At 36.9% G+C, this 23,267-nt stretch overlaps 1 protein-coding gene and 2 long non-coding RNA genes across 5 annotated transcripts in view; 2 read left to right on the top strand and 1 right to left on the bottom strand.

The window, feature by feature from the left end:
- Positions 1 to 3,479: 3,479 nt before the first annotated feature.
- Positions 3,480 to 6,390, top strand: LOC131356751 (uncharacterized). The gene is made up of 4 exons (XR_009205075.1): positions 3,480 to 3,620; positions 3,731 to 3,799; positions 4,586 to 4,641; positions 5,031 to 6,390. It is a non-coding gene; the product is annotated as an uncharacterized LOC131356751 (long non-coding RNA).
- Positions 5,615 to 10,875, bottom strand: LOC131356748 (uncharacterized). Of its 3 annotated transcripts, XR_009205072.1 has the most exons (4): positions 10,055 to 10,875; positions 9,773 to 9,863; positions 9,159 to 9,323; positions 5,615 to 5,714 (listed from the first exon to the last, which is right to left on the bottom strand). It is a non-coding gene; the product is annotated as an uncharacterized LOC131356748 (long non-coding RNA). The 3 variants fall into 3 exon arrangements; XR_009205071.1 differs by lacking the exon at positions 5,615 to 5,714 and having other exon boundaries at positions 7,869 to 9,296; XR_009205070.1 differs by lacking the exon at positions 5,615 to 5,714 and having other exon boundaries at positions 7,869 to 9,323.
- A 5,035-nt stretch (positions 10,876 to 15,910) lies between these two features.
- The window catches only part of LOC131356299 (Fc receptor-like protein 5), a 31,195-nt gene continuing 23,838 nt past the window's right edge, over positions 15,911 to 23,267 (top strand). The window contains exons 1-5 of the mRNA XM_058395200.1: positions 15,911 to 16,075; positions 16,166 to 16,259; positions 19,512 to 19,808; positions 20,985 to 21,269; positions 21,794 to 22,066. Coding sequence (XP_058251183.1) covers positions 15,911 to 16,075; positions 16,166 to 16,259; positions 19,512 to 19,808; positions 20,985 to 21,269; positions 21,794 to 22,066 — 1,114 coding nt within the window. The remainder of the gene's footprint in view (positions 16,076 to 16,165; positions 16,260 to 19,511; positions 19,809 to 20,984; positions 21,270 to 21,793; positions 22,067 to 23,267) is intronic.

Raw genomic sequence — 23,267 nt, forward strand, 5'->3', positions numbered from 1 at the left:
CTTGGGACTGGCACTGAGAGTCAACTCTTTAGTGGCTGGGCTGGTGCCCTGCCCAGGAATCGAACCCAGGCCGTGGGAAAGAGAGTGCAGGATCCTGCTGCTGGACCACCCAGAGACCTTAAAGTGTAGAATATAAAAGTGTGAATGTAAGATCAGATTAATGCAACATTTATTTGTTCATATGTATAAGGTAGTTAAAGAGCCCTAAGTTCTGGTAGAGGATAATTTTCATGATTTTCCTTGTGTTCTCCTGAATTTTTTGATGTCTCCACCCCTTGTTATTGAGAATTTTTTCTGATACAGATTATGCCATTGTATCCCACTACTTCAAACCATGGCACTGCTCTAATAGACGAATCATTTTGAACAAATATTTTGCTGTTATAAATAATGCACTTATCCTGCTTATCTCTTAGTCATTTCATCGTGGTCTGCCTCATTATATTGCAAGTTTCCTTTTTATCTTTTTTATTTATATGGCTCTTTTCTGTGTTTAAGGTGAATCTCCTCCAGTCTCTCTGATCATCAATCCCAGCAGGACTCAACACTTTACTAAAGACTCTCTTTCACTGAGCTGTGAGGACCAGAGTAACTCTACTGGATGGACAGTGAGACGATACACACACAGTGAGAGAGTGTTAGATTGTTCACACTGGGGATCAGTTACAGGATCTACATGTAACATCAGCTTCCTCTCCACATCCTACACTGGAGTTTACTGGTGTGAGTCTGAATCTGGAGAAAACAGTAATCCTGTCCACATCACAGTGCATGGTGAGTCTTCATGTAGTGTGTGTAATGTTAAAGGAAAAGAAAAATGTTCTGAGTATGAATACATGTATGTTAGTAGTAGATACCAGTTTAACTAGTACCAGTAAATGTGCATGGAATCAAATCATTATTCAATATTCATATATATCTATCCTGATATATTCATAATTCAGTTGAATGTTTTCTCATGAGCTAGTGTATGCAGTTTTCTGCAGACTTGAATTAAATACCTGCAGACTCCACAGGTTTAGAGGGTTTTAAGTTATATACAGATAAATTAGAGCACTTTTATTTATTATCTACAGACACATCATAGTGTGTGGATTTCCTTGTTTGTGATTTTCTGTGTTCTAGATGGTGATGTGATCCTGGAGAGTCCTGTCCATCCTGTGACTGAGGGACATCCTCTGACTCTACGCTGTTTATATCACAACCCAAATCCCTCAAACCTCCGAGCTGATTTCTATAAAGATGGATCAGTTCTCCAGAACCAGACTACAGGAGAGATGATCATCCAAACTGTCTCAAAGTCAGATGAAGGTTTCTACCACTGTAAACACCCAGAGAGAGGAGAGTCACCCAAAAGCTGGATCTCAGTCACACATGAGAAATCATTTGAAAATGTATTTTTATTTTATTTTCAATAACAGATATTCTATGTTTAATTGGTGATATTCTGCTCTTTTTCTCTCCTCCATCTCAGGTCATAGATCCAGTGGTTTAACAGTAGGACTGGTTGTGGGTTTGGGATTTTTTTTCATCGCTTTACTGATCTTAGTGATCCTGCTGTGGTCCTGCAAAAGAAAAAAAGGTCTAATAACTGCTTTAGCTGTTTTATGTAGAATATAACCAGAAGTTCTAAAAAATAAAGCACATTTTGATGCAGTGGCAGACTGGGACAATAATTCAGGCCAGGAATTTGACTCAATCCCAGGCTACCTTTGTTGCTGCCATCACGGCCACCCTATTCATGTAATCCACCAGACTGTTAATCTTGTAGGCTAACCCTATTAGTTGATGTAACAGGTACCAGACCAATTATAAATGAATAAATAGGCTTAAATGAACCCTCAAAATCTCACTAGGAATACATCATCTATACTACCACACCACAAATATAAAATTGGCTTACACTTTTAAAAAAGGGATAAAAAGAAATACACATATATATATATATATATATATTATGTATTTCCAGTGATCATGTACGGTATATCAAAAGTATCAGAAACACAAACACAAACTTAACAAAACCTACGACAGTGTACCAGATAACAATGTTCACTCAGTGGAATAAAAACAGACCAGTAAGAGTAAACAATAAGTGATTAGCACTAGTAAATGAATCAAAATCTGTGGACTAAGGACGGGCAAAATAATCAAATAGATTATCAGAGACTTTCACTGTCTCTTTCATCTTTCCCTGAATCTCTCCCTCTCTCTCTCTGCACATCTTGTTGCTCTGTAATAGGAAATAAACACGTTCAGTAATCTATACTTATATTAATTTTGCAGCCATTAACTGTATGTCCCTATGATTACAGTCCTACTACTGATGACCTCATAAATCATAAAAGCACATACTGTTCTAAGAGGAGAGTCTGCATGTTTAGTTTTGTTTAGCAAAGGTTCCTGCTCTGACTGTCCAACTGTCCAACACCTCTAGTTCAGCAACAGGAGCACTTCCTTCCTCACTTTTTCAAAAAAAAAAGAAAAGAAAAAGAAAATACTGTATCCCCATCTCTAAAACAGTGTGCTAGTTTGTTATTTTCGAAGATGTTGCAACATGTTTTTTTTTAAACTCATTATATTTTTTAAAATTATATTGTGTAAACACCATTAGCTTGCACAAAGTGAACTTATTAGGTGTTAGCCATGTTGTAAATGCGTGTGTAGGTAATTAATTTTTATTCTAGAGCATATTCAAGTGCACACTCTTAAGTCACTCTCGCAGTACTTTGACGTTATATACTAGCTCGGTCTGCGTGGCGCCACTTCAAGTCAAGGTGATTGCTGCAAGGCGGCAGGCCAGAATGACCGCCAGGCCACCGGGAAATGTCCCGGTGCTCCCGATGGCCATTCCCCCCGTTTTGATGCATTACATAATCATGGACAATAACTAAAGGTTTTCTTGATGAATTCATAACTAAAAGTGTTGATGAAAAGATCTTATTTGGAATATTTCATTATTATAAAGGAATAAAGTCAATATTATTCTGTGAGATATCATCCTGATTACAGTGCAAGAAACAGTTTAAATACAGTGTAGACTCTGAAGTAAATAATAATTATTTACACATACTAAATATAGAAATATTAACTGTAATGTAACAAATACTACATAGTCATATTACACATCAATATTTTTATAAACACATAACATGCTATAAAGTGATATTTAGAGCAAAATTCTATTTTAAGAAAAAGCAAAATAATATGACTGAAGTGCTAATGCAAGTTAAGAGCAAATTCAGTGTAATGAAAATATAAATTTCTAACAAAAAAATCGAATAGTTTTGAATACTATTTAAATCCAAAGATATCCTATATTTAAATCCTATATATCATGTTACACATATTGTTATTGCATTCATCATTAATATTTGTTTTTTGTTTTTTTATTTCTATTGTATAGGTGACCTTTTGTACACACTCTGTTTATTATGCTGTAATCAGGCCTGTGTAAAATAGAAATATAAAATGTTTTGGTCACTATTTACACAATGTTCAGATGTAGAATCTGTCTCTCTCTGTAGAAAAGCAGCAGAAAACCAATCAGACATCAGATCAGAATCAGATCCGGTCAGGAGCTGAAGACTCTCATTCAGGACACACACCACTTCAGGCTGGTCAGACACTGTCTCAATGACTGTTTATATCTACATTCGTTCTTCTAAAATCTTTTTAGTTTTTTTTTTTTTGTATTTTTCTGAGGACTTCTTTAAATTGTTTTCTGTAGAAAGTGCTATCTATGCCAATGTGGATGATGTGACTATCTATGCCAATGAGTTGTGCAGGAGTGGAAAAGGTAACTTTATTTCATTCCAGACATTTCCTCTTACATTAGGAGATTTAACTATAGATTAACTCTATACAGTAAAGTACAGAAGTGTCTTGTAGAGACTAAAACAGGTCTCAAAGAAAAAGAAGGCAAACAGGAACAATGGTATAGTGTTTTAATGCTGGGACATTTCATGGTTACATTTAAAAACAAAATAAGCAAATAACAATTCTGTCTTCAGCACATTTAATCATTTGTTATATTAACAATCTGCATCCAAGCATCTGATAAGCTACAATTTAGATCAGACGAGTCAGTTCTAGCACTATTCTATATGTATTCTATCACTAATCATTAAAAACTTATCACACACTGTTAAGATACCACATGCTGAATGATAAATGAAGATCTACTCTAAAAAAGCAGCTAGGGGTCAGTGTAGTTTTGGCAAGGGACTGATAATGACTGATGTATATGTTGATGAGTTATGGAAATTTAGATCCTGTTATCATTTGTGTTACAGCACATACAGTATAAACAGTCATTCCCTCACCAGACTTTTTTCTCATAAAGTGAATAATACAAAATCTGCTATCTCTCCTGTTACCGAGCATAAAGTCCTCTGTCATGAAAATTTTCCCATGTCAGAAAATGTCACAGTGCTAACACTGGAGACTCCTTCCATAAATGTTAAATGAATGTATTTTAGTTATGTATGATTTCATATCTAGATCATTTTCTGTGTAATAATTTAAATTGGACTGAAGTTGAAATATTTCAGGAGATTAATTCATGATATCTGATTTCCACTAGAAAAGGCCAGTGTGACTGATGATACTGTCTACTCAGAGCTGAAGCACAACATGGAGGTAAGACTAATGACATTTACAGCATAAATCTTAAAAGACAAACCAAACACCATGGAGTAAGAAAGATTTTAAAAAGGTGCCTTAAGTAGATTTTGTTATCTAGCAGTTACAGTATCCATGTACACAAAACCCAGCTCACAGAATCTGTAAGAGTTCATCCATGTTTGTTTGGAAGCTGTCTAGATAATTTTCCATCATCCCAGTCTACTTGGACAGTTATGGCAGAGTTAACTATAAACAAAATACTGACACAGAAAATTACCTGAATAACTGATTTGTTTCCTCGGTCACTGATTCCACAAGTTAACTAGTTTCTAACATCAGTGACAGCAATATCAGGAGAAATGTATTTATGAATGTATTTATTGTCTCTTTCTTTCTCTCTGCAGTGAGCCATGTGTCTGTTCTGATGAAGCTACAGTTATCAAACAGATAGAAGGAAAACCTATAGATAGATAGATAGATAGATAGATAGATAGATAGATAGATAGATAGATAGATAGATAGATAGATAGATAGATAGATAGATAGATTTTACACATTAATTTACACATTATAGCTGCAGAAAAAGAATAATATATGTTTAATATTATAAGAAATGATCAAGAGGAATAAAATATTCTATATTTGCTATATTGTCTATATAATATTATAAATTAAAATAATTGCATACATCAGTGCAAGTAGTAACAAGAGATATGTAGCAAGGTAGATATGACAATAAGCCACAATAATCTGCATCAGTGTAATTATATAGTGATTAGCAGCAGTGCAGTAAACAGAATCCCACCAACAGAAGCCCAATGCACTTATTTAAGGAACAGACACAATAACATCCTGGTACAGTGATGAACTATTCTCCTGTACCGGTCCTTGCTGCAGCTGTTTGACCAATAAGTCATGGAGGGGATGTGATGCATTGTCCAGGATGGACATTAGTTTGTTTAGTGTCTTCTTTTCCACGATCAAATCAAAACAGTTGAGGGAGCATCCCAGTACAGAGCCAGTCTTCTTTATCAGTGTGTTCAGCTTCCTTGCTTCTCCGGCTCTAATGCTGCCTCCCCAGCATAATGCTGCAAAGAAGACAGCACTCACAACATCAGACTGGTAGAAGATCTCCAACATCTTACTGCAAACATTAAAGCATCTGATCTTCCTCAGAAAGTACAGTCTACTCATCCCCTTCCTGTACACAGCAGTAGAGTCTACTCATCCCCTTCCTGTACACAGCAGTAGAGTCTACTCATCCCCTTCCTGTACACAGCAGTAGAGTCTACTCATCCCCTTCCTGTACACAGCAGTAGAATCTACTCATCCCCTTCCTGTACACAGCAGTAGAGTCTACTCATCCCCTTCCTGTACACAGCAGTAGAGTCTACTCATCCACTTCCTGTACACAGCAGTAGAGTCTACTCATCCACTTCCTGTACACAGCAGTAGAGTCTACTTCTTGTTGATGTACAAAACTTCACTGATGAACGAATTAAGATGAAAGTAAAGTTAACTGAGATGAAGAATTATTTACTTTTATTTGATTCTGCTTTATGCAGTCCTGGATCAGTGATGATGTCATATGATCTGTTGTTCTGCTTGTACACACACACACACTTGCTTTTTCAAAATTTTAATTGTTCATATTTTTGTCTTTACAAATGACCTGATGCTTTGTAACTCATCTCACTGTGTTTATAAATGTCCTGATATGACTTTGTTTGTAGCTTAAATAATGTTTGTATTAAAGTTTTATGCATGCACAATACCTATTTTAATAAAGCATTGGAAATGGAATACAGATATTATGCATTCACAAAATCTCTGAAAGTAAATCAGTGTACATGAGCTGGAAGAACATTATTCTAATTATCAATATATGGATTTGAAGACACGCCCACATTTCCTTATATGGTATGAAGAACAGGTTTTATCTTAACTTGTTATTGTCCTTGTAGTTCTCTGGGAAATTCTTGAGCACTCCTCTAATGCTGTTGCTCTGAGGCTGAATGTTCTGGTGGACTTGGGGGAGCAGCTGCTCCTTCTTGTACTTCTTGATTGCATAATCATCATAATGCTTCTATGTTTTTAAGTCATGTAGCTGACAGAAAAAAATCAGCAAGAGGAAACAAATTCATGTGATGAATTTACTCTGGTGTTCCTAGACCTTAGTTAGTCCTGATGATCACTCATAAGGGTTTGCTGTGATTAAACCAGGAATCTACAAAAGTTAAATTTTTAGGGTGTTTAGACTGCTAGAAAAAAAACATGGAGTGAGGGCTCTGGAGGCTGAATCCCATCTGTATAAGTAATGGATGAGTGGATACTGGATAATTAGTCCATAAGTGACATTCTGAGTCCGGAGTATGATTTCCATTAAGACATTATTTATTGTATAAAGACAAGAAGAAATAACGAAGGAAAGATAAAGAAATCATGAAATGTCCTTAAACAATGCAACTACAAAATACTGTGTTATTAAATTTAATTCATTAAAATTAAATATATTTAAGTTTAAAAATAAATTTATTTAATGCATATGCCGCTACCGGCAGCATTGCACGAGGTCACAGCGCCATCTAGCGGCTGTGTGCAGGACAAGCTTAGCATCTCTATTTAAAGAAGTTTATAATAAAATAAAATAATCACTTTCCACCTGATACCTAGAGATACAGAGCACCCGAGACACGTCTTTATAAAATAGAGATCGATGGATGTCTGAAACTGTCATGTTTACAGTGCGTTACTATTGATGTTTAAAGTAAAGAACAGAGAATATTATAAAGTGACATCTAATTGAAATGAATGTTGTTTAAGTGATTATTAAACTGAAGGTTGTTCAGTGATAATGTATAATTTAATAAATTATGTATAAATCTATGTGGATAATATCAGGATTAAAACCATACAGCAGTTACCACTAGAGGGAGTCAAAGGCATTTTAGTTTCACTTTTTAGTCACTGACCACCACATACTGAGTTACACAGAGAAACAGGTTTTACAGTGAGAGTCTAAACAGTCTTGATGTGAAAAATAAGTGTCCAGTGTTCCAACGGCTTATAACGTCAACTTCAGACTCATTTTAGATGTCAGTTATACTGCTTCTGGACCAAATAAACATTCTCACACTGCATTTAGTTAAAACTCATTTTTATTTCAATGTACTTTTGTACTTGCAAAGCAACTCTACAGACACTGTGTGTATAAAACAATGAACAAAAAAAACAATCCTCTTGCTGTGAGATTTAATACACACACACACATATACACACATGTATACATACATATACAATAATGCACACAGTACCAGTTAAAAGTTTGGAATTTGGACACACTTTCTCCTTCAGTGAATTTTTCTTTATTTTTTATTATTTTCAACATTGTATACTAATACTTCAAACTATAAAAGAACACATGAATTATGTAGCAAACAAAAACAGTGTTCAACAACCCAGAATATGTTTTATATTTTAGATTGTCCAAAGTAGCTGACAGCTTGGCACACTCATTGCATTCTCTCATCAGATTCACAGCGTAGTCACCTGGCAGGGTTTTTAATTCACAGGTGTGTCTTCATGAATACATTTGTGACATTTCTTGCCTTCTTACTGTGTTTAGAGCATCAGTTATCTTGAGAAGAGGAAGGGTGGGTACAGAGTCTATAGCCCTATTAGTGCTACTACAACTACTGTACAAAATGTTATGGCAAGAAAGATTCAGTTAAATAAAGAGAAAAGACGGTCTATCATTACATTAAGAAATGAAGGTCAGTCAATCTGAAAAATCTCAAGAACTTTGAATGTATCCCTCTTAGTGCAGTCACCAAAACCAGCAAATGCTATAATGAAACTGGCTCTCATGAGGACAGTCCAAGGAAAGGAAGACCAAGAGCTACCTCTGCTACCAAGAAGAAGTTTATTAGAATTACCAGCCTCAGAAACTGCCGAAATACAGCACCTCAGTTTACAGCCCACATAAATGCTTCTTGGGGTTCAAGTAGCAGACATATTTAAACCTCCACTGTTCAGAGAAGACTGTAGGAGTCAGGTCATCATGGTCGTATTGCGGCAAAGAAACTATTACTTCGGAAGAACCACATGCAGAAGAGACTTGCTTGGGCCAAGAAACACAAGGTCTGGACATAAGATCAGTGGAGAACTCTCCTCTAGTCTGATGAGTCCAAGTTTGAGATTTTTGGTTCTAACCACCATATCTTTGTTAGACGTAGAGAGGGTGAACAGACAATTCCTGAATATGTGAAGCATGGGGGAGGAGGTGTGATGGTGTGGGGGTGATTTGCTGGTGACACTGTTGGTGACTTAGTCAAAATTGAGGGCACAATTAACCAGCATGGCTACCACAGCATTTTGCAGTGACATGCCATCCCATCTGGTTTGCTTTTAGTGAGGCCATCATTTGTTTTTCAGTAGGACAATAACAACAAACATACCACTAGGTAAGAGGTATTTGTCCAAGAAAGGGAGTGATGAACTGCTGCATCAGATGACATGAGCTCCACACTCACCTGATCTAAACCCAGCTGAGGTGGTTTATGATGAGTTGGACCAGAGAGTGAAGGAAGGGCAGCCATCAAGTCCTCAACACCTCTGAGAATTCCTTCAAGATTGTTAGAAAACCAATCCAGGAGACTACCTGAGTCTGGCTGAGAGAATGCCAAGAGTGTAAAAAGCTGCAATCAAAGCAAAAGGTGGCTACTTTAAAGAATCAAAAATATTAAAACATATTCTGGGTTATTTAACACGTTTTTGTTGACTACATAATTCCATATTTGTACTGTCAATTTCAGTATCTTCAGGATTAAAATACAATGCTGAATACAATGAAGAGGAAAATAAACATTGAACAAGGTGTGTTCAAACTTTTGACTAGTAGTGTATAAATATTTACACAAAATCTGTGTTTTGTCAGAGGGGCACATTCAACTCAGAACAAAAGAGACAAAAACTAATGTTCAGGAAATCTTAATGTTTATTTAATGTTTATTTAATTACAAAGTAAATTGGTAGAGAATGATGGAGTGTGTGTGTGTGTGTGTGTGTGTGTGTGTGTGTGTGAATAGTATTAGAACTGAATAGTCCAGTAATCTTAAATATTCAAGCCAAAGGGTGAATGTCGTACCAGACTGCAGTAAAGATTCTTCTCCTGTCCTTCATCAAGGTCCTTGAAAACTTCAGATTCTGAATTGATGAGTCTTTACACTAGCTGATATCTGTGGATAAAGACAAACCAATATGGAGCACATGTAGTGATGAAGAAACACTAAAGGAATATTTATCTTGATAGAGCATGACATGACATGAGTTTATGAGTAATGTAAATCATAAGACTACACACTCCCACCATATGAACAGTAATAACACTGCTTTACACACAGACAAACATGTTTCCAACATCACACACCTGATGGTCTACTGCTTGTGGATGTCCTCCTCCTCACCTGTGTCCTCTTCAGCCTCACTGTCAGGTGCTTCTGACTTTACTTCCTGTTCTGTGCCCTTACTTTAATAACCTTCCACTAACAAATCCTCTGGCTTTCCGTCCACTTTCTCTTGCTGTTTCTCTTCCTTTTCTGATGCTTCTTTCTTGACATCTGGATCATCAAGCACTGCCTCATCATTCTTTTTATTTTTGTGGAGAAAAGGACATAATTTCCACTTTTCTGTTCATGTAGAGCAAAAATGCACACCATTTCACCCCGAACATTAACTTAATACCGTTGTTAGCTTACCTGCGAGCTAATTTTGTTAGCGGTAGACTTTGTGTTTACATTTGATGATTATAAAGTGAAACCGAAACTAAATTTATAGCATAACATCAGCTAACCTGCTTGTAACGTGCTAGCTAGCTAACCTGTTAGCTCGACGTGTTAGTTGCCTAGCGCTTAGTTATTTAGACAAAGCTTGTTCAGTCTCTTCTGCTAACGTTACAGTTGTGAGGATTTTCTTCTGCTGTGGCAGTTTTCAAAAGTAATGCCGGTGTTGTGTCCAACTCTGTTTGGGGATCTGTTTCCCCCTAGCCCCGCCCCCGGACATACTTTCTTCCAGAAGTCTACAATATAAAGCTAACACTAAGTACATTTATAATCGGAACTTAGTTGATCTTACCTTAAGTGTCTTCAACTATCTGGATGAGTTGTGACTTTTGTCTTGCTGTAACACGGTCCTGACAAGAGCAGAACATCACATGGACTACAAGCAGGAGACTCGAGTATGGAGGGGAACCGCTGCTTGATCTAAACTGCGCATGCGCGATTTTTTGGACAGCTAGGTACGGCAACTCCACTTGGACAAACTCGCTAAGTGGTAGAAAATTTTTTTTTAGGTATGTTTACATTTGCTGCCTATTTATTTCCTCCCAAATTCAGTGAATAAACGTTTTGTGAACAATTGCCATAGCATCAAACTATTTGCCCAGTACCCAGTAACAGCAATATAACCATATGGCATCTATGGAACTAAATTGACTGTTCACATGTTAAATTCCTGCCCCTGTCTTACACGTCCCCAGACATTCAAAAAACTCCTGCCCAGATGTTTGAATATTGAACTGCATATCTACATACAAGAGGGGTTATAGCCAGACATCGTGGTGGGTCTTTTTGTCTTTGTCTCTCTCTCTCTCTCTCTCTCTCTCTCTCTCTCTATTAGAACACAGGAAGTGGTAAAGTGGCTCAGCTTTAACACACACCTCTGCTCTGTCAGTCAGTCAGTCATTAGAGGGACAGGATGGAGCTCAGTCCACTCTCTGTGATGCTCTGTGAGTAAATGAGATGCTCTGTGAGTAAGAGTACAAGTAGATTAAAACACAGGGTTAAATTGAAATCTGTACCTGATGGTCGTTTTCTGGTGTTGTTTCCTGTATACAGAAAGCTTTTTACAAAACATTGTTAGCATCAACAAGACTTACTGAGAAATGACTTATAACCTACATTTCCATTTTTGTTATTATTATGGTATGTACAGGGAAATATGTTCACTCTAATACACATTAATACAAAACTAACACACAGCACATTAAAACAAATAATAATCACACAATAACTTTAAACTAATTATTAATAAGTTTTATTTCCATGCTAAAAATAAGAGTAACAATTGTGTAGAAACAAACAGTTAGTCCTGCACACACAGAGCAGTGACTGTGTTAGAGGCCTGAGAACAGAGAGCAGGTCGCGGACGTGGTTTATTTTCATGTAGTGGTGGAAATTTAGTTGTTAAAGGGGGAGGGGGGGTGAAGATAGATGTGTGATAACAACAACAAACTTTTTATTTTTTAACTGTTGATAAGGGGATCAATTGAACTCCATCAGCATTTGAAGCTAGAGTCTCCACAGCTAAGTCAGTTAGAGACAAAACAACGATTCAGACTGATAAGATTTTAGAACATACCTTCACTGGCCATTTTATTAGGAATACATTAGGAATACTATTACTGTTTGGATTATTTATTCACATTGAGAATAAAATACACCATTTGAATAGTAATCCATGATTCACTGTATGAGTAATAATTCATCATCCACAGCAACATTTTCATGGTCACAAGCTGCAGTGGTCACATATGCCAGGAATACTGTCCATATGAGGCATAATGGTTTTACTACTTTTTTAGTTTTACAACTTATTTGCACTACTTCACCCGCTGTTATAATGTTTCAACCGCTGCTAAGTTTACTTCTTATCTGCACTACTTCAACTGCTGCTACTGCATTTTTGCACAATCCACATTGTCATGTTGCTATATATATGTTAACAAACATATATGTAATTAGATACATGGTTTTTACAGTTTCTCATTTTGCATGTCACCTTTGTTCCCCTTTGTTTCATTGCGCATATTTTTTCAGCGTTATGTGTCCTGCCTTGTGTTGCTGGGTTTTTTTTTGTACTTCCTGTTTTTTGCACGTCTTGTCTTTGCACTGTTTGCACCTGATTGCACATTACACTTTATGTAGCCAGGACAAACTTCTGTCCTAGCTCTGTATTGTTGTTTCTGTTAGTAACTATATGTTGTTTATTGTCTACTGTATGTAGCACCAGGGTACTGGAGAAACGTTGTTTCATTTCACTATGTACTGCGTCAGCTATATGTGGTTGAAATGTGAATAAAAGCATCTTGACTTGAATTGATTTAATTAAATAAAATGAAGTTATGAGTGGGGAATGCTCATGCAGCAGGTTGTGTTATCTCTGGAAAAAAAATTTAACAAGAATATATTGAGGTGCTCAGGATCACAAGTGATTTTATTCATGTGAGAAAAACCTAAAAATATAGGAGCTGTGTTGTGATGGACTCACAGAATCATTAATCCATTTTCAGGAAACACTTTATTCTAGTTATGGTTGTTGTGAATCTGAAGCCTTGTCCTGGAGACACCCAGGAGCACATCAAGGCCATCCACATTCAGGAAGAAATGTGAAACTTCAAACAGAGAAAATACTTTATAACCACAGTAACATTATTGTTACTATTATGGTCTTTACTGTGAAGAATCTCAGTGCAATATTCATTCTAATACACATTAACATCAAATTTGTCTAATATTATTTACTTATTTGTGTGAAATCTATCAAAGCATTATACAGAAATAAACTCTTCTCATTAGTCTTGTACACTGATACACACAGAGCAATGACAGATTTAGAAGTGTGAGAACAAGACAAGGTGACAGTTGTGGTTTAGCTCATGTTGTCTTTTTTTAATTCAGTGCTGTGTGTTCAGCAGTGAAGAAGGGGAGGAGGTGTGAAGCTGTGAATATTTGCTTGTTGCATGCATTTAAGTTGTTGATACCAAATTCTGTGGCTACCATATGCATCATGCAGTAAAAGTCAAGATAGATTAGACCAGATGTCCAGTTTTAAAATGGTCAGTTTGGGTGTCAGGTCTGGGCTTGGATTCCTTTTCTTGTCTGACAGGAGCGATCTGCTGTTGTGGTTTATTCACTTCAAAGTTCTATGTTTTGTCCATTCTGAGATACATTTCTGCTTAAAGTGTCTGTTTGAGATATGCTGCATTTTACTATGTTGTAACTTCCAGCCTCTTATCAGGAAAAGCAATAGAAACCCATTTCCTGTAGTTCAAAGGCCTCTTCTTATGACTGAATTCCTATATGTGTAATACGTTAAATCACACTCAGTGAAACAAAATTTTAGCAAAACCATGCAACATTGATAAAATAAGTTTTCATTTCCAAACCAATAACCCCCTTCAAAAAATGCATTAGTCCATTATTTGTCCATTATTTGTTTAATGATCCTATTTGAGTTGCCAGTTCATTCTACATGTTTAATAGATGTCTCATGTTTTCTTGGATGCAGGCCTGACCTCACATGACTTGCTGGTATCTTCTGCAAATGTCTTGATGCCAGATACCACAAAACACCTTCATAGGTCTTGTGGAGTTCATGCTTTGAGGGTTCAGAGCTTTACTCCCACAAGGGGGATACACACAGTATTAGGCAGGTGGTTATGGCTGATTAGTTTACAAATCTCCATCCTTCCTCTCTTTCTCTTTTATCTATCTATCTATCTATCTATCTATCTATCTATCTATCTATCTATCTATCTATCTATCTCTCAGAACACAGGAAGTGGTAAAGTGGTAAGGCTTTAACTCACACCTCTGCTCTGTCAGTCAGTCAGTCATTAGAGGTACAGGACGGAGCTCAGTCTCCATATCTGTTATGAGAAGGGTTTAGTTTGATGTGTAACTACTCTCAGTAACTATGATAGATCAACAGGTAAGAGTACAAGTAGAGCAAGATTAAAACACAGGGTTTAAATAATCTAATGAGAGTAAATGAATCTGTATTGGTGGAATCTGTACCTTATACTTGTCTTCTGGTGGTGTTTTCTGTATACAGAAAGGTTTTAATAAAACCAAAAACCTTATAATTTCCAGAAACACTTTTGATACTATTATGGTCTGTGCAGGGAAACACACTAATACTAAGCACATTTTTAATAATCAGGAATCAATATTTTCCAATTATCATTAATTATTCTTTCAGTGCTAAAAATAAGATCAATAATTGTGCAGAAACAAACACTTCTCATTAGTCCTGTACACACAGAGCAGTGACCATGTTAGAGGCCTGAGAGCAAAGAGCAGGTCACACGTGTGGTTTTTTATCTATTTTCATGTGGTGGTAGAAATTCAGCTGTAAAAAAGTGGAGGAGGTGTGAAGATGGATGTGCAATAACTAACTTTTAAACTGCTGATAATGTGGGTAAATTTAACTACACTGACATCATTGAACTCATTAAAGCCAAACACTGTCCAAACTGAAAATGACCATTTGAAGCTAGAGTCTCCACAGCCAGTCGGAGACAAACAAATTATTCAGTATGATAAGATTTCAGAGCATACCCTCACTGGCCACTTCATTAATAGGAATGCTCCACTCCAGATTTTTCCAGCCGATATCATCTACAGATTCTTTGTCATTGCGTTCGGCTGATATCTACCCTGATGTTCAAGCTTTCTATAAATTAAATGTAAGCTTTTTTTTTTGACTGTTAGACTTAACCTCTTTTTTCATACAAAGTAATGCCACAGATGGGGAGTCAAAACTGGATCAAGAAACTTTACACAGTGTGTTTTTTATTGTTTGGTGGTTTTTTTTCAGCATAGCTGTAATTGATGGCTAAATCGAGAGCTAGTAGCCATTGGTTGTTTTTAGTATTCACCATATGTCTTGCGGTGGCTCTCTCAGGTAGACCACAAGAACGGACTCAAGTGCAGGACGCCAGACAGGAGTTAGGTAAGGAAGTTTAATAATGGCAAAAGGGGAAACACAGTTCCAGCTAGCAGTGGGTGGCAGGCAGCATATAAACACAATATCCCAGAGAGCAAAAGGTGCACAAAGTTTGCATTCGGAAGAGTTCAGAAAAATCCACAGTATGCAGGGAAACCAAGTAGCAAAGTTTATTGGCTATAATCCATGCTAGTGCCAACCACACCAGGCAAGAGATATATGGAACATACAGAGGGCAAAAATCCAAATGGGCAAAATCAGAGATGCAAAAACTGGAAAACAGTCAAATGGCATCTGGAAGATTAGCTCGGAAAAGTATCCACAATTCAGGGGAAACAAAGTAGCAAGGTTTACGAGCTAAATTCAAGAAACATACCGAGCAAAAATATACAGAACATCCATGGGGAAAATATCCAAAGAAGATAAATCAGAGTGGCAAAACCAGGAAAACAGGCATGGATCAAAAACCAGGAAAAACGCTAGAGTGAAATACGGCGGGATGACTCACAGAGACTCAGAGAAACTGTTGAGACCATCTGGCAGTGAGCGAGAGATGGGAGCATCCTTAAATAGCGTAAAAGAGTTTAAGAAGAAAGCATCTGACCTGGAAGTGCATGATCCAAGCTGGCAGATGACCTGGAAGTGCTTGCCACAACAGGACAGGGTGAGGTGAAATGTGACAGGCTTGTGCAGAATCAGGTTTTTCGTATTAAATCCTTTGGCCAACATTTATCCACGTGATATGTCTTTTTAGACGGCAAATGGAAAATTTTCCCTTGTTTCTCGAGAGGTCATAGCAACTCCTGGTGTTGATCTGACTGTGCCACTAAACTTTGATATCATCATATGTACATCCTTACATGTTACGTAATCAACTTGTGATCTTTTAGAAAAGAAATAACCTTTATTTGTCACATATACATTACAGCACAGTGAAATTCTTTCTTCGCATATCTTTGGAGGTTGGGGTCAGAGTGCAGGGTCAGCCATGATACAGTGCCCCTGGAGCAGAGAGGGTTAAGGGCCTTGCTCAAGGGCCCAACAGGGGCAACTTGGTGGTGCTGGGGCTTGAACCCTGGATCTTCCAGTCAATGACCCAGAGCCTTAACCACTTGAGCCACCACGAGCTGTGGCTGATAGATTTTCTGTCATGTAGTTTGTTTTGTTTTGTGTTTTCACGTGTTTGCCCTGCCTAATTCTTATTAATTCTTATACCGGTTGTGTTGCATTTGCTTTTTGTTTTGCTGGGTCCTCATCGTAATAAACAAACACTTACACAGAAAACAACAGGGAGGAAACTCAACAACAGCAACACAAAACAGAAGAGGCACATAATGACAATGAGGACAAAAATCAAATGCAACACAACCAGTATAAATAGGGAAAATACCCTATTTGATATGAAGATGCCCTCTATCACAATAGTCACACCTACCAGATCATCCTCAGCCATGGGATTATGGATCACAAGCAACTTCATGGTTGAATGCTTGACTCCAATAATGTCTAACCACATGCTGTAAATGAGAAAATTGTTAGTCCATGATGTCTATAAACACCTTGTGTAGATCAATCATTTTGTAACTTAGAGAGACTTGGAAGAGCTCTTGTTAGGTCTCCCCTAGGTCCTCAGTGAGACAGCAGACCACTGCATCCCTTTTTTTCTCAATACTCTGAGACTGTAAGGAGATGCATTTTAATGACCAGCCTTGGTTCTACAATTGAGTGTTTGCACTTTTGAGACAAAAGTTAAACACAAACCTACCTCATTTACTGTGTTTCAATATGTCCAACCATTTTAATGTTGTGAAGCTACATATTTTGCACAGCCAATTAATTTGTAATAATGTAGCACTCCCACTGCCATAATATTCCTCAATTTAGAGTTTCCTAATATTCCTACCACTATCATAATATTCCTCAGTTTTTCAGTGTTGAGTTTAGATGAGTTGATGAACAGTCAAAGGCAGGCAAATTCACCTCATGCAGACAAATGAGTCCAAATCATACAGATAGGAAAGTCCAATTCCTACGGACAGACACATTCACACTGGTATATACATTTAAAATTGTAACACTTCATTTAACATTTCAACAAAACATTATAATAATTCTTTATTATAGACACACATATGGCATTGACCGAATCATAATTCATGGCTGTACTTCTTAAAGTCAGTCATATAAATGTCACAAAAGGAAAATGTTTACAGAATTTAGAAATTAGCGACAACCACAAATTGTATGATAGATAAAATTAAATAACTTGTCGTTTGCTTTCATGATATGATAGATAGCATGTTAGAAGGGTATCTTACTTTCCGCCCAGAAGCTTAACAAATGTAGTCCACTTCCACAGTCCCAGTGTGATCATCTGGTTTTATATACCTATAACATTTACAGGTTTGGAAAGAGGAGACTGGAGGAAGACTGGATGAGCTCAACGAAAAGTATAAATTTTTTAATTAAAACTTTTCAGTTTTATTTTCGATTTTCACACAAAGCACACATACAGCTCTCTCAGCTTTCACTTCTCCCAACTTTTGTTGTTGACTATATAAGAGACCACTGCCACATCTCCAGATTTGAACCCTATTGAAAACCTCTGGAATGTCATCAAGTGGAAGATGGATGGTCACAAACCTTCAAGCAAAGCTGAGCTGTTTGCTTTTTTGCAAAAAGAGTGGTATAAAGTTGGTATAAAGTGGTATAAACCCAACAGCAATGTGAGAAACTGGTGGAGAGCATGGAGCCAAAACACATGCAAATCGGGGTTATTCCACCAAATACTGATTTCTTAATGTTATTTAGCCGAAGCATTAACCCAATTTGTTTACAAATTATTTGCATTTTGTTTTATTTGAGTTATTAAAGCTCTGCAAATACTGCATGATCTTGGGTTAATTTGATGTGTTGTCATTTCCTTTAAATATACACTCTAAATAACAATAGTTATATATTGAATTTTTTGGAGAAATATTGTCAGCAGTTCACAAAAAATGAAACAAAACTGTTCATCTCACCAATACATGAACCTGTAAGAAACAAATATAAGAAAAGTATTAATTTGCAGTGGTCTCTTATTTTTTCCAGAGCTGTAAGAGAGTAAAAGTTATTAATAAGATAAGCCACAGGTGCATGATCTCAACCATTTACCTTCCTCAGCTCATTTCTCCATTCACAAAACGGTGCTCAACCACACCCCCACTTCCACAGTCCCAGATCAAATATTATTCCTCTTCAGTAATAATAATAATCGGCTGCTTATTTGATAAAGTGAAATAAAGACCTTATGAGCACAACAGTGACCTTTGTATAAATCATTGTAGCTTTTGTTTATTTATTATTTAGAGAGATTAAAATGTATTTCTTACAGATGGTAGTTTAGATTTCCTGAATAACATTTAATCTTGTGGGGTATGGGTGCCTAAAATGTGCTGTTTTCATTAACAGACTGAATATTTTCATGTTCTGTTTCTGTTTCCTTTTTAGTGCTGATTTCACTTATACCAGTGTCCCAGGCTCAAGGTGATTTATATATAGTTTATCCTTTATATTGTCTGCATATCTGATTTGTTTTGGAGCTGAGAGGTTTGTGTAAAATGTGTAAATTTGTGCCTTGTTTATAAATGCAGTTTTTATAGCTCAAATCAAAGGAAGAAGTAACATGAACTCTTAATATTTTATGTTTTATATAGATTAGTTTTCTGCTCTTAGTAAATTCACCCACACTGTGGGGCCCTTTATTTACTATGTTATTTACTTTGCCTTAAGATAAGGCTGGGATGACCAACAAACCCTCAGATGTCAATAGATACTGTAGTTTTACACTCATAATTTTACACTGTTTAAATGTCTTAACATATTAAATATAAAACTGCACAAGTTTAATGACAGCAGCACAAGAGAGAAACTGACATAACTAGTGCTAAATAAAATGCTCCATGATGCCCCTGATTTCTTAATATTAAGCAGGTTACACATATCAGTATCAACAAGTAACAAAAACATGTACTCATACTCACTCTAAACATGATATTAGTAGTGTAGACTTGGGAATGACTTTATGTAAGGTTTATTAACAACAGAATGTTTTATAGGGAGTCCTAAAGCTGTGGTGTCCATAACGCCTGATACACATGTGTTCATTGGAGAGAGTGTTACTCTCAGATGTAACATACGGGGAGGAGGAGACACTCAGTGGACTTACAGCTGGAAGAAAAATAATAATAAACTCTATAAAGCTGGACGTAAGAGATTCTACACAGACAGCACAAGGCAGGTGTTCATAATCCGGTCTGTTGAAGACTCTGACAGTGGTACCTACACGTGCAGAGGACATGGGAGAGACTCTCAGAGCTCAGAGATCAGTGACGCTGTTACACTGACTGTATCAGGTGAGTCTGTGGGTGTTTTTATTTCTTATTTAATATGTTAACAATATTTTTTATTTTTTTCCACACAAGAATCATCATCATCATGTCTTTTTCAGTAGCATCTGAGTTTTATATTAAGCATGCAGTATAATTGTGGTGAATCAGTCTGATTAATAGAACACAGTGAACATTAAGAAAGAAGGCAGTGTATCTCACCTTGTGTTGGCTCTGCCATTATCTGATTTATTAGAAGATATTTTGAGGCATTGGAATTATAATCTTTTTCAGGTAAAACCTTATAATCTTAAGAGATTTTCGGAAAATGCTTTAAAAAAAACTTTCACATTTTGAGAGATTTTGATTATCAGCAATATCCACGTCAGTCTCTGTATCATCAGCTGAGGTACAAATCCTGCACAATATTTAAATAGGAGGCTAATTATCTTCTCTTCACTTGACTGATGTTTGTTCACATAACACCGCTGGGGAAATAATCCCTGATTCAATTTAGTTCTGTTGGCTATTTGGTCATTTAAATAATTTATAACTTTGTCTGCTGTTGTCTGTGTAAAATGTGTGAGCACTCCTCCCTGTTTTAATGATCATGTGATGTACAGGAACATCGCAGACATTATGAATTAGAATAGAATATGAATAGAATATTAGAATATGTCTGTTTCTATGTACCTATCCAAAATTTTGTGCTGTGTTTGATAAAGTGGCTCAGTACAAAAGAAGGTGAGATAATGTCCCTTTTGTGTTTTTAAGGTGAAAGAAAAAGTCCTCTGCCATGGCTTTATTGTATAATATAATTTTGCTCATTATTAAGCAAACACAGATACTTTCAAATGGTGGTGCCTGATTTGTGCAGGATTCATAAAATAAAGTCAGCAAATACAGTGTTTCTACGCTTAACTCCAATTATTATTAAGAGTTTTGTTGCATAGAAAATGTATTGAATACCAGCCATGTAAGAAAACTGTCCACACCATTGAGAGTGCTGATCTAGTGCTGTCCTTTCAGCATCTGGGAAGCAGAAGGAGTGTTAAAATGAGGCTGATATGCAGTAGTGCAGGCTCTGCCGTCACACATTTTAAATTAAATGTTAAATATTAATAGTTGTTTTACACACAAAACATCTGTTAGACACAGATATACTAAAAAGCAACTCTGACTTTCATCATTTCATACCAACAGCAAAACCCAAAGCAACTGTGAAAGTGAATCCTCAGAGCTCCGTCTACACTGGAGACACCGTCACTCTGAGCTGTGAGCTGCAGCAGGGGACTGGATGGAAGTTTCAGTGGTACAAAAATAATAATCTGTTACAGAATCTGAACAGTGAACAAGAGAACACACTTAAAGTGACAATCGACAATGCAGGAGAAACAGAATACAAGTGTAAGGCACGCAGAGGAAACTACACACAGCGTGGCTACTATTACACAGAGCTCAGTGATCTTGTCAAGATTACAGCGAGAGGTATGTCATGATTTTTCTTCTTTTCACATTATTAATATTCTATCCATAGTTAATATTTGTAACTGTTACTCACTCCATAGTTGGGCTTTTGTAGTTAAACAGGGCTGTGTAAAATTGTGCTAGTGAAAGAAATCATGACTGCTGACAAATTATTCTGGAAATCACACAAAACATCACTTCATGCTCACCTCCTATTGTGGCTCCTTTTGTACTGCACCACCCTGTTCTATTTTCTTCTACTAGTGACATAATAGCAAGTGTGGATGTGCAAATCATCAGTCCCATAAAGATTACAGCCTAGAATGTCCAGTAGAGTTTAACTGGATCTAGATGTAGTGTTAATATTAAAACAAACATTTAAGAGTTAAAGTTAACAGATCTCACAGTTTATGAAGATGAAATGTATCTGTAAATTAACTGATAGAGTTAATAAGTAGAAACTATTCCATTATTCCTATATTATCACTGTAAACCCTGACAACAAATTTATCATGACAATTTAGGTGCTTTTTATTTTTCTACAGCAAGACCTAACCCAGTGGCATCCATAGATCCTGATAATCAGGTGTTCAGTGGAGAGACCGTCACTCTGAGATGTGACATACAGGATGAAAGTGTCTCTAGCTGGCAGTACAGCTGGTATAAAGATGCTTCACACAGTCCTGTCAGTAGTGGACAGGTGTACAGAATCAGTGGTGTTGAAGTGACCCACACAGGTAAATACACCTGTAGAGGAGCAGAGAGAGGAGGTTCACGCTCCTCACACTCCAGTGATGCTGTTACACTGACTGTATCAGGTGAGTGTGAAAATGTGCAATTAGACATTCGTGAAAAGCTTCTTACTGTGTATCAAATGAATCTAGAAAAAATCATCTTGTACTTCCTGATTAACAGAGAGACCACAGGCAGTACTGAGGGTATCTCCACAGAGCTGGCTGACTGAAGGAGACTCAGTGACCCTAAGCTGTGAGGTTACAGACTCCTCTACAGACTGGACATTCAGCTGGTACACAGTTGTTCCCTACAGAGACGGCTTAACTGGAATAAATAATAATGGTGGCTATAGCGTGTATGTGGAGCTCCTCTCAGACAGCAGCAGAGGATCTGGAGGCAAATACACTCTCAGTCCTGCTGCTCTTAAACACACAGGAGTTTATATGTGCAGAGGAGAGAGAGGAGAACCAGCCCTTCACTCACAGTACAGCAATCCACAGCCACTATGGATCACTGGTGAGGAAAATTAACTGTTGTGTTGAAGTGTAGAATAGAAAAGTGTGACTGTAAGATCAGATTAAAGCACCATTTATTTATTCATGTGTATAAGGCAGTTAAAGAGTCCTAAGTGCTGGTAGAGGATCATTTGTATCCCTCAACTCATGGCATTGCTCTGAATGTCTAATCATTTACAGTACAAGCCTGTGGAGTAAAAAACAATTGACAAGTAATTAAATTTTGCAGAACAACAGCATGTATCTTTCTTATTTCATACAATAATTTCCTTGTCTGCCTCATTATTTTCAGTGATTCCTTTGTAATTCCTGTCTATTCTGTGTTTAAGGTGAATCTCCTCCAGTCTCTCTGATCATCAATCCCAGCAGAACTCAACACTTTACTAAAGACTCTCTCTCACTGAGCTGTGAGGACCAGAGTAACTCTACTGGATGGACAGTGAGACGATACACACACAGTGAGAGAGTGTTAGATTGTTCACACTGGGGATCAGTTACAGGATCTACATGTAACATCAGCTTCCTCTCCACATCCTACACTGGAGTTTACTGGTGTGAGTCTGAATCTGGAGAAAACAGTAATCCTGTCCACATCACAGTGCATGGTGAGTCTTCATGTAGTGTGTTTAATGTTAAAGGAAAAGAGAAATGTTCTGAGAATGAATACATGTTAATTGCTGATGTTCTGCTCTTTTCTCTCCTCAGTCTCAGGTCCTAGATCCAGTGGTTTAACAGTAGGACTGGTTGTGGGTTTGGGATTTCTGTTCAT

This window comes from Hemibagrus wyckioides, linkage group LG07 (genome assembly GCF_019097595.1).
Source record: "Hemibagrus wyckioides isolate EC202008001 linkage group LG07, SWU_Hwy_1.0, whole genome shotgun sequence".
In the NCBI taxonomy this organism is placed as follows: Eukaryota; Metazoa; Chordata; class Actinopteri; order Siluriformes; family Bagridae; genus Hemibagrus; species Hemibagrus wyckioides.